Source organism: Tripterygium wilfordii, chromosome 12 (genome assembly GCF_013401445.1).
Source record: "Tripterygium wilfordii isolate XIE 37 chromosome 12, ASM1340144v1, whole genome shotgun sequence".
Lineage (NCBI taxonomy): Eukaryota > Viridiplantae > Streptophyta > Magnoliopsida > Celastrales > Celastraceae > Tripterygium > Tripterygium wilfordii.
The window spans coordinates 5,567,566-5,582,791 of NC_052243.1; the positions used below are offsets into that span (position 1 = coordinate 5,567,566).

Below are 15,226 nucleotides of genomic sequence, written 5' to 3' on the forward strand. Positions count from 1 at the left end.
GTCCAGTGCAGAAGATCTCCAAAATTTTTGTCACACTCACTGGAACTCTAAGTCTCAGAAGCAACTGATCTTCAGTTTAGCGCAGAAGAGAGCAAGTAGAGTGATGTAGTAGCCACTTTATAATAATAATTGACAACAATAATATACAGGTCGGGTGCCAACCTAGCTAGTTCCCATTCTTGTATTTCTACTCGGTGGTCAAGGGTTCAATCTTTGTGGATAGCATTATTTGTGTGTGCATTTGTGTGAATTATTTGAGTGTATGTGGGTTGCATGTGTGTGGTGCTATTGTCAGATAAAAAGAATTGACAACAATAATATGTTACATAATCTCTTAAATTGCACGGATTCACGATTACTTCCTTAAACTTTATTCATTACGCTCTAATGAGAAAAACATATTGAATTAACGAAACATCCTAATTTGGAAAATTAGTTAATGTCTTGCACTTAAAATATTCTCAAATCAAGCGCGATGGTTTTACATCTCACTAGAGATGGTAGGTACTTAATGAAAATATATGACAGAAATTGGAGAAATTGATTTCTCATATATGTGTACATGATAATATATATATATATATATATATATATATATATATATACACACAAAGGTGGTTACCATACATATACAAGTAAAAGAGGAAAGGAATAAACTAGAAACCTAATTATAATCAACCTATATGTATATATATGTACACAACCGAAATCAAGGAAATATTAAGGACATAAATTCAAGGAGATATCAGGAACACAATATTGCTAACACCCCCAAAACTTTAGGTGAGGGAATCGGCAGTGACTGAAGTTTAGAGCTCAAAGTAGCAAAGTGGGGAAATGGATGAGCTTTAGTGAGAGGATCAGCCAACATATTGTCAGTGGCGATATAGGGGAGGGTGATGGTGCCTTTCTTATAATGATGGCGAACCAGATGACAGTCAAGACTCAATATGTTTAGTACGTTCATGGAACACATCATTATAAGAGAGGTATGAATGGAACTCTTATTGTCACAAAATAGGGTGGAAGGTTTCTTCTGAGGAAGTCCAAGATTAGCTAGTAAGCGATGGAGCCAGACAATGTTAGCAGTGGTATCCGTAAAGTCACGATTCTCAGATCCAACAATGAGGAACAAACGAGATACTAAATGATAGTGAGATGATTCAAAGTAACAACAAAGTTAAGGGAAGAAAATAAAACTCATCTTGCCTATAATAATTATATATATGAATTTTTAATTGCTTATGAATACTAAATGACATAAAAAAATTTGTCCGCCCTTACACCCTCCTCTGCCCCTCAATCATATTATGTTCTAGCTTTGCCCCTGAGGTTGTCCACGAATATATACTAGTCAAGCTTATCTATGTTTTCCCCCTAAATTATAAGGTAAGCTATAGCTCTAGCTGCAATTTGATTCTTCAAAATAAATCCACAATTACAAAATACCATAAAATTAAAGGACGAAACTAATTATATATATATATATATAACACAAAAACACCATATTTATTTATTTATTTAGTTACACATACATATAATTAAGACACAATTATTATTGTATCCTCACCCAAACCCCATGGCTAGGTATACCAGAATGCACCACAAACAACAGATAATGACCTGGTGGTGCAATCTCCGCCTTCGATGGTCCAACAGCATTCATCAGAAACGTATCCGACGACTCGTACGAAATCCCAGTCACCTTCAGCACCACCATCCTCTGGTTCATGGCAAATGAATGGGTAGTGAATGAAGGTGCAAGAATTCTCAGTGAGACAAGACTCATTGTGAGATACTCCTTCACCACAAACCTCAACATGAATGGTTTTCCATACCCAATTGTCTCAGTTCGTGACAGTATTTTGGGCCTAATGGTGTCGTACTCGATTGACAAATACGGGGGCGAAAAGGACTCCAAGCTCAGATCAGTTGGATATGCAACACCCGAGAAGTTGTAGTACATGTGTGGGTTGCTACCCCCAACTAGTACGCGCCCATCGGCTAGCAAAATAGCCGATGAATGGTACATTCTTGGTCTAGGTGATGGTGCCATGACCGCGAATCTCCAATTTGATTGGTGTTCAGAAGGACGATATATGACTGGCCGGGTGACCGGTGCCCGCGCATCCTCCCAACCGGCTGTTCCCAACTCAGCGCCGTTGATTATAATCACGTCGCCGGTTGGTAACAATAGCATATCTCCCATTACACGGGGGATTGGCATTTCTTGCATGATCCAGTTAGGGTTTCGGTCACTAACTCTCAACCTTCCACAACTTGAGCTCGAGCGCAAAAAGTCCCGTTGCGCAGCTCGAGCGAACGAGCCCCTCGGTGCACCACCACAAACCAAGATGTCAACTTGAATGTTGTTGCCTAGGTTTTCATCCAATGGAAGCAAAACCGAGGAGCCGGAGCTCGGATAGTTTCGAGGATCGTCACCGGGAATGCTAGGAAACTCCTTGAGAATTTGATTTCGGTTGTAGTCCAAGAGTATTGATCTAGTGTTGGCGAAAATGAACAAGTTCCCATCTGGTAGTAGATGCAGAAAAGGGTACAAATTGTTCTCATCATGACCATCTCTTGTATCTCTCAAGAAATTAAGCCTAAATGTAGTTAATGTAGAAGGGTCTCCAAGATTAATATTACGAGGATAGAATTCAAAGTTAAATTGTCTTCTACCACCAACAATAATAATACGACCATCCGGTAAGATTTGATTTGTTGCATACCATCTCCGCTCGATTAGATACTGTGGATACTCAATCCAATCACACTTTTCATTGTCACACGGAGCGAATAATCGAACGACACGTTCACCGTCATTGTATCCGCCAGTTTGGACTAGATTTCCATTTGGTAGGACGGCCCCGGAGGAGCACCAAGTGTCTGTTTGGACAGTGAGAGGGCGATAACCGTTGGTTGCAACGTCGTAGAGGATGGAGTGCGCGCTACAATCCGTTTGAAGTACTGTGTCTGAAGGGTCTACACGACAACCGCCGTTGGGGAGAGAGAGGTTGGAGGAGCCAAAATCAGTACGATCAAACATTATGACTTTGTTGTTATGTAGAAGTTGCATATGCATAGCAGAAATGCCAACGCTTTCGTGCAAAAGACGCCATTCGCCTTGCGCACGAATGGTGTATTGGGATGTTGCAGGAGAGTGAAGAGGGAAGAAGAATGAGAGTAGTAGTGGAAGTAGAAGAGCTGTGTTCATATTGGGTTTTGGTTTGGTTAGGAATAGAAGGATTAATTTGGTGGGAGAGGGATAGTTGGAGTTTGAATTTGGTGAGTTATAGAGGAAGTGGAAGTTGTTCCATAAATAAAACTAAATATTAACTAATTTTTGAAATAGATGGTGTGTGAGAGAGAATATGTAGGATTGAAGGGGGGTCTACTTGATAGATTTGTAGTGTAGGCTCAAGAAATATGACACCAAAACATGTTGATTTTAAGCAGAAATGGTGCTCATTTACTCTGCAAGTCTAGATATTTGCTATATATCTGGAAATGGGATTAGTATTTGAATTGAATAAGCAAGTCTATAGGTTCACATCATTAATACATGGATCAAAACTTTGCAGGAATAAAATGATAGTATTGCTTCACTGAATTGTACATCAAAATTGGATCATAATGGCAAGTACTGTTTTTTGATGGAAATAGCAAGTAATGATATCCATGTAACATCATACAGGTCAACACCAGACGATACTAGTTTGAGCTCAGAAAAAGGCTTGCTCCCTCTGGCGATGGTGGAACTCCATTAAGAATGTCAGTCAGCAAGTGACCTCATCACAAACACATTATCACAGCTGAAAATGTTCAAAGCAGAATAGTCCTCTGCTTTTAGATGGCAATAGCAAGTCCTCTGATACCCTGTAACCTCATACACGCCTGCACCAATCCATACTAATGTGAGCACAAAAGAACGCTTGTTCCCTCGAGCGATGTGGCCTTATGCTCGAAAGGGTTGCAACACCAAACAAATCTAATTTATATTGATTCATGTATACAATATCAACTGACACCAAAACATGTTTCACTAATCATGTTTCATAAACCTTGACATTTGACAGTATCAAGAGGCATTCTAGCTCAAGCAAAACACCCGTTCAAATATGCATGAGTTCAGAAGAGTAGGTGATTTCAGTAATAATAGGTCCATCAACAGTGGCAGCACAGCCTAAACACAAGTAAAAAACGAATTCAAAAGGAAGTGTGTTCCTCATATATATTAATTTAAGAACTAATGCAATGATCAACCTAATTTCTTTTCCCCCTATTCCGTCTAGATGAAACTACCTCCCATCCATCTTCTGCTTGAGTTGTCTCCTTGGACTTAACTCCATTAACTGGCGTTTCTACTCTTGAACTTGACTGTGATCCTGCTGAATCCACCATCATGTTTGGTCCATCATCATCTTCCATTCTGTCATCTTCGTCATCGTCCTCATCATCCTCATCATTTGCCACCTATCACAGTAAAAAAGAAAAAAAATTGTAAGTACCGCATTTCAATTCGCATAGATGGATTATATGATAAGAACATAAGTTCAACTTCTATTTTCTCGCATGCAAGACCAATATATTTACATAATGAAGAGCAATAAGTGGGAAAAGGTTTCTGTCATGAATGATGCTCATCATCATCACAGCTGCTGCTCACAATCTTAATCTACTTACAATAGGGCTTACTGACACACCCACTAAAAGAGGCTACATCAGGTAGTCTCACACAGAAAACTTCTACTGATGATCAAACAGCAGAAATAAGAATTTATTCAACAGCCTACTAGACCAAAAGGAGACATAGGGTCGAACAGTTCTTCCGTTTTAAGTGTGAATCTATCCATATCTCCACTGAACGTCATTTTTATGGCTTTATTTTACTGCAACAAGAAGTTCAAGTGCACAACATAGAGAAGAATAAGATTCAAAAAAGAGTCCAGGACTTTCAAAATCTTGATAGTAGAAGGGAAGAAGCCAGTGTAGCTTAATTAATACATTATCTAATGTATGTCCAGAGTCACAAGTGCAAAAAAACATGGAGAGGTCAAAGTATACCCATACCCCAAATTGCATGCTAAAAATGAATATAAGATACAATATTGTAGAGAATATGAATAACTTTAAAAGGCACTACCACCTTATCAGAATTTCATTATACCTTACACTCGACCAAGAGAAGCACAAAAATTCTGGACAACCCATAAAAGTGTAAATTGACTCTTAAAACTTTACGGTGCTGGTTAGTTATATACAATATTAGCCTAAAAATCATTTGAAGCTGTTGAGAAACAGCTGATAAATCTCAAGCAGAACCAGCAGAAAAAATCGGCCACAGGTTGAGTGGCACTTCAGCCCTTCCAATTTTACGCGGAACATCGATCACAGACTTAATTGCTCAATGCTATCCCAAAAATTAGGATAGAGATGTGGCCTAATAATGCAAAAGTATTGATTTCTCGTTCATTGGAGAACTAAGAGTGGATAAAAAGCATGTAGCTTACTGAACTAGGGTTCAGGCCAATCCTATTGGCTTTCTTTCTCAAATGCACACCAGAATGAAAAGAAGCAAAACCCTCTGAGATAAATAAGCACCAGTTGTCTAAAATGACAACACACTTCAACAAAATTGCCTGCATATACCTAATCATTTAAAACAAATACATTTATTAAGGAGACTGCACTTTTTCGCAGAAATTTCAAGCTATAATTACCTGTCTTATATGCTGATGATTTACTCTTTGTGGAATGGCATGTCTCAGTTTTTCAATAGAAGTATAATTGCCTTCCAAACATTCTTCATGCATAATCATCAATTTTTCTGCCACCTGCAATTATGAAAATGTAAATTGTTTAGCATCAAAAGCTGAAAAGAGATCCTTAGTGTTTAAAACTAGCATCATATCCAGAGAACAATGCAAACACAATTATAGCATGAGTATAGTCCTTTGATAAGCTTGCAAAAAGAACAGTTAACAAATAAATAATAATTATAAAAACTACCATTCAGAAATAATAAGAAATTCCATAAATTAGCCAACTAAGTATATCACCAATTAATGGACACTATTTCTTTTCATTATGCCGCTATAAAAATAAAAAAGTCGCCAAACCAAAAACTAATAAGAACAAAACATGGCGATAATAGATAATGAGATACTCATGTAACATGTGACTGTAAATAAATAAATATGTAAGAGAGCCAATATATAGCATTGCAAATCAATTGAACACTATGAAACTAAAACAGAGAAGACATACCTCCTCAACGCTACCATCCTCAATCATTGTATTCAGAGAAAGCATAGCTTCATCAAGAATATTTTCTAAATCATCAATGTAAAGCGGATCTGAATGATGAGGAACAAAAGAGAAATAATATAAAAATCCCAAAAATTAAAACCAGAGAAGTTAATGGAAAATGATGCGATAGAGGAAATCAATTTGAAGCTTCAAACTTCATCACTTCAACTAACATATAAGCTAACTGATTAATCAACAATATGAATCATCAAATTATTGACAATAACCCCAACCCAATCCATAGAAAGAGCCAATTTATTCGAAATTCGTGAACCAAACCAATAAAACCAATTAATCAAGGTACACAAACCAGGGAAACCCCATAATTCTCTCTGAAGAACTAAAGAATAACAAATCAGAGGAATTCCATGAGTAGAGTACGAGAATACCTCTAGACTGCGTGAACCAGGACAAAATATCAGAGTTGAGCTGCTCAGATATGCTGCGGGATCCACGACCGCCCCACTCGTTCTCTACGGCCATTTGCAGAGCTGACCATTTGGAGAGAGTCAAAGCTATGCCTTCTCTGAACGGAGCCACAGCCTCTTCTGACAACGGCCTGAACAAAACTCCAGCACCTTCAATGCCGGTTCCCATCGATGTGGGTGTCGGTATGTGTTTGTGTGTAAAACCCTAGAGGAAGTAAGAGGAAGGCTTATGGTTACAGGCAGTCTCGGGCCTCTCGGCTGGGGATAAAACTCTTGTGTGTTGGGCCCAATGTTTGTGTCAGCCCATGCACAGTTTTTCTTTTTCCTTTTTTTCAGTAAATATAAAACAAAATAAGCATTTTAGAAGAAGAATTATTTCAAGTAATCATATTGGTTGGAGATTTGGGTATTTTATTTAACATACAAGATCATTAATATTGAAAAAAAATAATATTCCATATTTTAAATTTCCAAATACGAATGTAGTTGGAATTAAAATTTCCATAAGTTTCTATTTAGTTAATGTTTTTACATGAAATGCGCTATTGTTTGAACCAAATTGATATATGTCCATAATTTTTTCATCCATAAACTTACATAATCTAAGTGGCAAGCCAGATAGGCGTGTTACATAGATTAAAAAAATAAACAAAATTTATTAAATAAGTTACATAGGCATGCCACATGTTTATGTAAGTTTATGGATGTGTAGTGATTCCGTTGTTTGAATTGTGTTACTGCAATGGAAGTCAGAAGAGGAAAAAGAAGAAGAACTAGAAAAGAAGAAAAATAAAGAACAAAACTCTCTCCTTCCTTCGGACACCGACTTTGAAAGAAATAGAAATTAAACACGAATTTAATATCATTAAAATATAAATCAATTTACAGATTATCTAATTCCGTGTAAAGACAAACTGTTTTATACAACCGTTGATGTGCATATTATTATACACCTTTTTGCTTGTGTTTTTAGGTTGAGTCGATGTTTTTTTTATCGAAATAAGATCGGATTTTGCATAAATTCTATTTTTTGTGCCTTTCAGCTCCTTATACTTATCAGCTGCTCAACCCACGTTCGAGCATAGATGTCATCATATTAGCCAGCAGCTAGTGCTTAACGGGCGTTCAACAGCTGCTCGACAGAATAAAAATCCGAGAATTAGAAGTTTGACTTGTTTAGGAGTTTCCTTTGAGGTTTACGTGTTTTTTATTATTGAAGGAAACCCTAGGAGGTTGGGGAGAGTTTCAAACATATAAAATACCTCATTACAAGTCAAAAAGGGGATCTTTGGAGGTTGATGCCAGAAAAAAGAAGAAGAAGGGATTTTGGCAATTGGGTTCCATCATTCTTGTGTTTTCTTTCTTAGATTTCCATGAATTCTATTAGTTTTATTTTCTTTTGTTTTGTCGCCTAAGTAGCTAAACCTTTTGCAAGGGGGACGATGTAGCCTCTTTGATTGTGCTTTATGAATTTGGTTTGATTAATTATTAGTTTCTTTTTGCTATGCCAAGTGTTGATTATTGTGCTTAATTGATGATTGAACCGTGATGCTAAGCTACCATCTAGGTTTGATTATTCTGATGCAATTTGTAGTAGACGCCATGCTCGGATTGGGAATAGCTTCTTGCAATTTAACACCATGACTACCTAGACATAGACGCCATATGCTAGGATTCATGTGATCACTACATAAGTTGTCGGATCCAATTGCGTTATTGTCTGTTAAACTAGTCTAGACGCCATAGATAGTTACAAATTAAGAATAGACGTTGTAAGTTAGACGCCATGACTACTACATGAATTAGGGGACTTGGTCTTTGACATACTTGAAGGAATTGATAATTGACAACTATTGATAATTGACAACTAAATGATTTAAGTACAATAAAGATGGTGAAATCGAAACCCTAGCTTACCCATTTATTTGTTTTTTGCATGCTTCTTATAATTTCCTCTTTTAATTTCATAATTTTCCACTCATAAATAATCTTTTGTTTTTATTCGGTGATGTCTATAGTGAATTTTAAAATTATAATAGATTAATACTCAATCCTCGTGGATTCGACACTCGTATTTGCTAAGATATACCACTATTGATTCGTGCACTTGCGAGTATAAACTGAGTTTTGAATCGCTAAAATTTTAGTGGTTTGAAATCTCACATCAACCATCCCTATAAATATCTCAAGTATTTTCAGCCCAACACTTCTCAAGTCCATGTGGCATGCTTACTCAGCAATCAATATGACAAAAGTTAGCATGTGACATGGAAAAGTTAATGACATCACAATATTTTTTTTGCATAAATGAATTTTCAAAACATTTTCTCTCTCAAAATACATATTAAACTAGCAAGCAACCCGCCCTTCGCTGCGGGTTATTGCTCTCTCAAGTAGATCAAAATAATCAATACCATATTGAAAAAAATAATCTGAGAGAGTTACAATGTTTTTCTGATAAAAGTATTTTTCCAAGTACAATCCCAATAACGTCAAAATTATAGGCATATGAATGATGTTGCTTTAAACCAAAAGAAACATGATAAATACCTTCAAATTCAGCCAACTATTTGCAAATACATCGATGAGTAAACACAGAGCTTAAATTATGCATATCTATCACTAGAGCTTAATTATCAATAGGAGATAATGACGAGTCTTGTTCATATTACCTCATTGTTTCTAGATGTCTACAGCTGCACCATCAATGCTTGGATTTGAGCTTGAAAACCTAAAATATGCTCATTGAACTCGGTCTTCATATTAGTCAATTAATCTTTAAGTTGTTCCATATCTTTATTTCTATAACAACTCTCTACATCAGTGGTTATTCTAAGGTTGCGGAACTAGTGGGCTCTGTGTGTCAGCACGTATGTACGACTCTTGAGGGGGGTACAACGTGTGGCACAGGAGCCATGTTCACTATGCATTAGACAATGCTTGAAAGGAAGTGCAGAATATAATAGGTCAAACTCTTAAACTAGTAACAACCAGTTTTCCTTGGAGTGGTTACACTAAATCCTATAAAAACTCCGTAGTTAAATGTGCTTCTACGAGAGCAACCACACCAACCCAACCCATCGGCTCCGATACCAACTATAACAGCTCGCCTCCTTAAGTCCAGTAACACTTTGTCCGCTTTGGGCCCAACAGGCCCTCACGGCTTTGTCTTCTGAGGAGGTCACTCATCCCAATATTGCTCACGTAGAAGCATTTTTAACTATGGAGTTTTTATAGGATTCGGTGTCACCACTCCAAGGAAAATCAGTTATTGCTAGTTTGAGAGTTTGACCTATTATATTCTGCACTTCCTCTCAAGCATTGTTTGATATGTGATAGTGGACATGCCTCCTGTGCCACACGTTGTACCCCCCTCACGAGCTGTACACATATGCCAACACACAGAGCCCACATTCGACCCCTCTTAAGAGTCTTACATCCCCGTGAGTGCACCCACGCAGGACCATGAGTACCACTATGGACTTTGTGTGTCGACACATGTGTACGGCTCCTGAGGGGGAGTATAGCATGTGGCACAAGAGGCATGTCTACTATCCCACATCGGACAATGCTTGAGGGGAAGTGCAAAATATAATAGGTCAAACTCTCAAACTAGTAACAACCGATTTTCTTTGGAGTGGTGACACCAAATCTCATAAAAATTCCGTAGTTAAACGTGCTTCTACGAGAGCAATATTAGGATGAGTGACCTCCTGGGAAGACAAAGCCGTGAGGGCCAATTGGGCCCAAAGCAGACAAATTGTTACTGGACTTGAAAGCGCGGGCTGTTACAGTAATGTTCAAAATCGAGGCTAGCTGCCACGAATCGTGGTGGTAACTTCTCAATTGAGGAGGATAAAAATGTAGTCTCAGCTTGGCTAAATATACGCATAGGCGTAGTGCAAGGTACAAATCTAAAGGTCAAGTCATTTTGACAAAGAATTTCAGCAACATATAATGCGACAAAAGGCATTAATCAAAACGAGCTTATAGAGCGATCCATAAGTAGCCGATGGACAACCATTCAACTTGTTGTTAACAAGTTTTGTGGATTCCTAACACAAGTAGAGGATTCTTGACCATCCAGTACCACTAAGATTGACAAGGTAAAGAACTACGTAGATCATTGTTATTATGCTTATAAGGCATATAGTTTTATTTGTTTCAATGCTTGTCATGTTAAGTGAAACTTTTTTAAGATACTTTCGTCTGCCGTCGAGTAATCTTGAATTTTTTGTGGTCTTTATAGATACAAATGGCTAAAGAAATGTACCATGAGATGAAAAAGACATTTCTTATTTGATCATTGCTGGAATTTGTTGAGGAACCAACTAAAGTGGAACTTGCATATGGGACAAGCTTCATCAAAAAGAAAACAAACTGGTTGCAACTCAAACAAAACCCAAGATGCAATAAACTTGGATGACGATAAAATTTTAGGATTATTTTTTGTTGACATAGAGAAACCAATTGGTCGAAAAGCTGAAAAAGTGCAACAAACGAAAGGGAAGGCCGATCATAGAGACCTTACGAAGATCATAGGGCAATTGATGATTGATAAGAAGCAGGAGCACGAAGAGAGAATGCTATTGGCTGAAGTTGAAAGGGTGAGAGCTGAGATAGAGTGGCAAGACCGTTTATCCATTGAAAATGAGAAACTTCAAGTTGAGAAAGTCAAAGCTGAGGCAGATATGCATAGAGCAGCAGCTGAGCGCAAAGAGCATAAGCTGAGAGGCAGAGGGCCTTTACAAAGCTGGAGAAGGTGGAGCAGTAAAAGAGATAGAAGGAATTCCAGATAATGATGACTGATTTAAATACATTGATTGAGATGCAATGTGAATACGTGAAATCATTGCAATTCGACATTCTCTTCTCTATGTCAAAACTGATTGGGTTACTTTTTTTGTTTATTTCTCAAGTTCATGAATTGTATAACTTATGAAGTGCTATACCTTATTTCTTAAGTTTGTGGTTTCGATAAGTTCAATGCTGGAATTCAGTAACTTAATGTCTTTTTTATTATTTAATAGATAAAATAAGCAAGTACACTAATAGTTATTGAAAAAGACTAGTTGATATAAAAATGTTTCATTCATCATTGTGAAGATTCCAAAGATGATCGATAAATTCACATTGGAGTTGAGAGTGAACTTCTCTCTCTCTTATAAGATAGTAACGATCAATGAAGTTCATGAATTCAGTCGTGTATTTTGATGTTTTTACAAAATGAGGACTTCCATTGACTTGTTTGTAAGTAAAGATATCAACATGCTGATATGAATCTCTCTCATCTTCGACAATCATATTATGTAATATGATACATGCCATCATAATGTCGTCTAGTGTATAAGTCTAAAGAAATCGTGTAAGAGTACTCACAATTACAAATCGTGCTTGAAGGACTCCATATGAATGTTCAACATCCTTTCTTGTAGATTCCTGACATGTTACGAAATGCTTAAATTTGCGTGTTGGTGGTGCAAGAATTGTTTTCACGAACGTAGCCCAAGTAGGATAGATTTCACCTACTAAGTAATATTTCATTGTGTAGTTGTGCCCATTAACTAAATAATTGACTACTGGAGCATGCCCCATGACTAGGTCTTGAAACACAGTAGATTGCTCCAAGACATTAATATCATTATAAGACCCCGGCACGCTAAAGAACGCATGCCAAATCCAAAGGTCATAGGATGCAACCGTTTCCAAAATGGTAGTTGGTTCATGTACATGTCTAGAGTACATACCTTTCCAAGTGCTTGGACAGTTCTTCCATTTTCAATGCATACAATCTATGATCCCTAACATTCCAGGAAAGCCACGGGCTTCACCAATTACAAGTAGTCTGGTGAGATCATCGGTAGTTAGTGATGATAAGTACTCCTTACCAAACACAAAAATTACACACTTGACAAATCCTTTTAGACTTTCAAGTGTTGTTGTCTCTCCGATTCTTATACATTCATCGATCAAATAAGCTGATACTCCATACGCAAGCATCCGAAGTGCCGTTGTTATCTTCTGAAGAGATAACAAGCCCAACTTTCCAATTGCATTACGCTTTTGTTAAAAATATGACGAATGTGCTTCAATTGCAGTTTGGACTCGAAAGACTAGAGTGCAACTCATATGAAATGTCATTTGAAATATTTCAAGAGAGTATATTGGATGCTCTGAGAAGTAATAGTGGAACAAACTATCATAGTCTGACAAAGTATTGCGATCAATATATCATAGCCTTTGTTGAAAATCACGATTAAAAGACAATCCTTCAAACTCCATACCTAACTTAATAGTTAGTGTTTCCACTGCATCGTCATCTGTAGGGGGTTTGTTGCGATATTTTTCTTTCTATGCCTTTAAAAGAAATTCATTCATATGAGAGTATACTAGAGAAATGATGATTTGATTTGAGAAAATTTAAAAAGATCAAAAATTCATTGCTTATATAGATAATTTCTACTACAATGTTATACACACAACTCAACAACCAATTCATGGCCAGGTATCTTAACAACCACATTCGTAGCCACACAATTCAACTATCACATTATTATGATTACTAATATTGATGTCAATTGATTATTATTTAATATGGTAATATTTTATGTTATAATAGTCGTAAAATGTATTAACTTTAAATTAATAAAAATGATTGTAGAAAAATGATTGTTGAAAAATGTATTAACATTAAATAATATTTTATGTTATAATAGTTGTAAAATTATTAACTTTAAATTAATAAAATGTATTTAATATTTTATTTTATGTTAGAGTGTGTGATGTATGGATGTATTTTTGAGAAATTGGAAATTTATGGAAAGTGTGCAAAAAACGATTGTGTTTGATTGCAGTTTTGAAAATAATTTTTGTTATTGAAAACAAAAATGATGAGAAAACTTGTTTGGCACATGTTTCTAGTAACGTGTTTTGAAAATGATGAAAACTACTTGTTGTTTTTAAAAAACAAAAAACCAAAACAATAAAATGAAGTTTTGTAAAATTTTGGGTCAAAGATTGGTGGTATTATTGTAAATAAAATGAACTTTGTTATCTCTCCCTCAACTCTCTCTCTCCCCCGTGCAGCACCACCTCTCCCACGCCACATCAACGTCCGACCACTGATATGGGGCACCGAACCACTAAAATGAAGTTTTGGACTTCCACCATCCATTTTCGACCAAGCCCAACCGTCAAAAGCGACTATAGTCGCCGAAAAATTCTTTCGCAAGGCCATGACCACCGAATCTTCAAACGCCCAATCTGGCTAAATGAGTCATCAGCGATCGCCACCACACCATAAAAGGTTGCTCGGTTAGAACACTACACATTCCATGCTTTGACCGTTTAGAATGGCCATTCGGAGGCAAGAGATCCGGCTTCCATCCAAATTGGGTCATTTTAACCTAGATTTATGTATTTGAATGAGTCTTTTTAGGGCTGGGACTAGGTCGGGTCAATTGATTATCGACTGATAATGCAACCGACTCGACCAACCGAAGTTGCCCAAATGTCAAAACTATTATCGGCCCAACCTTTACAGATCGGGTGTCGGTTGGCAACCGACCTTTTTGGGTCGATAAAAAGTATACCTGACTTTTCACTTAGATCTAAATTATCTAATAATCCTTCCCACATCTTCACATATAATATACCAAATTTTTGTACAAAGTAATAGAGAAAGAATTCTTTGTACAAACCTTCATATACGCCAAGTACCAAATCAGAGTTAAAACAAAAATTCCCAATTTATTTCAGCCTCTCAACCTCGAGTATGGTGTATCCTATGCGAATCGTGTATCCTGCTTACGCTTCAAACACGACGAACAGCAGAACGGGGTGTGGCCGTCTGGGCTTGTGGAAGTTGGACAGCGGAATAGGGTCTTCCTTACTTGATTTAGGGCTAGGGTCTGGGAGGCGGGACGAACTATGGAAATGGGTGTGGTCGTTTGGGTTTGTGGAAGTTGGACAGTGGAACAGGGACTTCCTTACTCGATTTAGGGCTTGGGTCTGGGAGGTGGGAGTAGTCTGTGCCAAGGTTTGTCGTCTGGAGGACAAAAAAATCATTTCTGCTGGAGATTGAAAGAGGCGAGGAGGAAGAACAAGAGGAGATAATACAATCACGGATTAGACCAGGCAAGGAAAGCCTCGTGTACCAGTAGGTCCAGTACCATAAGTCAACTTTTATGTAAATAACTAAAATAAGTAATAACTATTATGTATTACTATATTAGATTAATAGATTTAACTATTAACAAGAATAAAAACTAACAAGTTTATCTCAATAATAATAATTAACTACTAATATTTAGTACAAATTTTTTTTTTCTTTTAAATAGTCGATTGGCCGATATTATCGGCCAACTGACTTTAAGGTATTTTAAAAACCATCAATCGACCCATCTATACATGGGTCGGGTGATATTACCAGCTCGATATGGGTCGGTTGATGGTTGATTATCGACTGACCGATAATGGGTCGGTTG

The 15,226-nt window shown here is 37.0% G+C and overlaps 2 protein-coding genes across 3 annotated transcripts; both read right to left on the minus strand.

Annotated features, from left to right (window-relative positions):
- Nucleotides 1-1,555: 1,555 nt before the first annotated feature.
- On the minus strand, nt 1,556-11,606 carry LOC120010501 (aldehyde oxidase GLOX-like). Its single transcript, XM_038861292.1, has 9 exons — nt 11,490-11,606; nt 6,702-6,945; nt 6,271-6,359; nt 5,724-5,837; nt 5,514-5,642; nt 4,306-4,476; nt 4,112-4,186; nt 3,879-3,897; nt 1,556-3,207 (listed from the first exon to the last, which is right to left on the minus strand). The coding sequence occupies exons 1-9, from the start codon at nt 11,604-11,606 to the stop codon at nt 1,556-1,558; spliced, it is 2,610 nt and encodes an 869-aa protein (XP_038717220.1).
- On the minus strand, nt 3,578-6,974 carry LOC120010194 (pre-rRNA-processing protein TSR2 homolog). 2 transcript variants are annotated; one of them, XM_038860911.1, is made up of 5 exons: nt 6,702-6,974; nt 6,271-6,359; nt 5,724-5,837; nt 4,306-4,476; nt 3,578-3,897 (listed from the first exon to the last, which is right to left on the minus strand). In XM_038860911.1, exons 1-5 carry the CDS (start codon nt 6,907-6,909, stop codon nt 3,850-3,852), a joined length of 630 nt encoding a protein of 209 aa, XP_038716839.1. In that variant the 5' UTR covers nt 6,910-6,974; the 3' UTR covers nt 3,578-3,849. The 2 variants fall into 2 exon arrangements, with proteins under 2 accessions (XP_038716839.1, XP_038716840.1); XM_038860912.1 differs by lacking the exon at nt 3,578-3,897 and having other exon boundaries at nt 3,993-4,476; nt 6,702-6,972.
- Nucleotides 11,607-15,226: the final 3,620 nt, after the last annotated feature.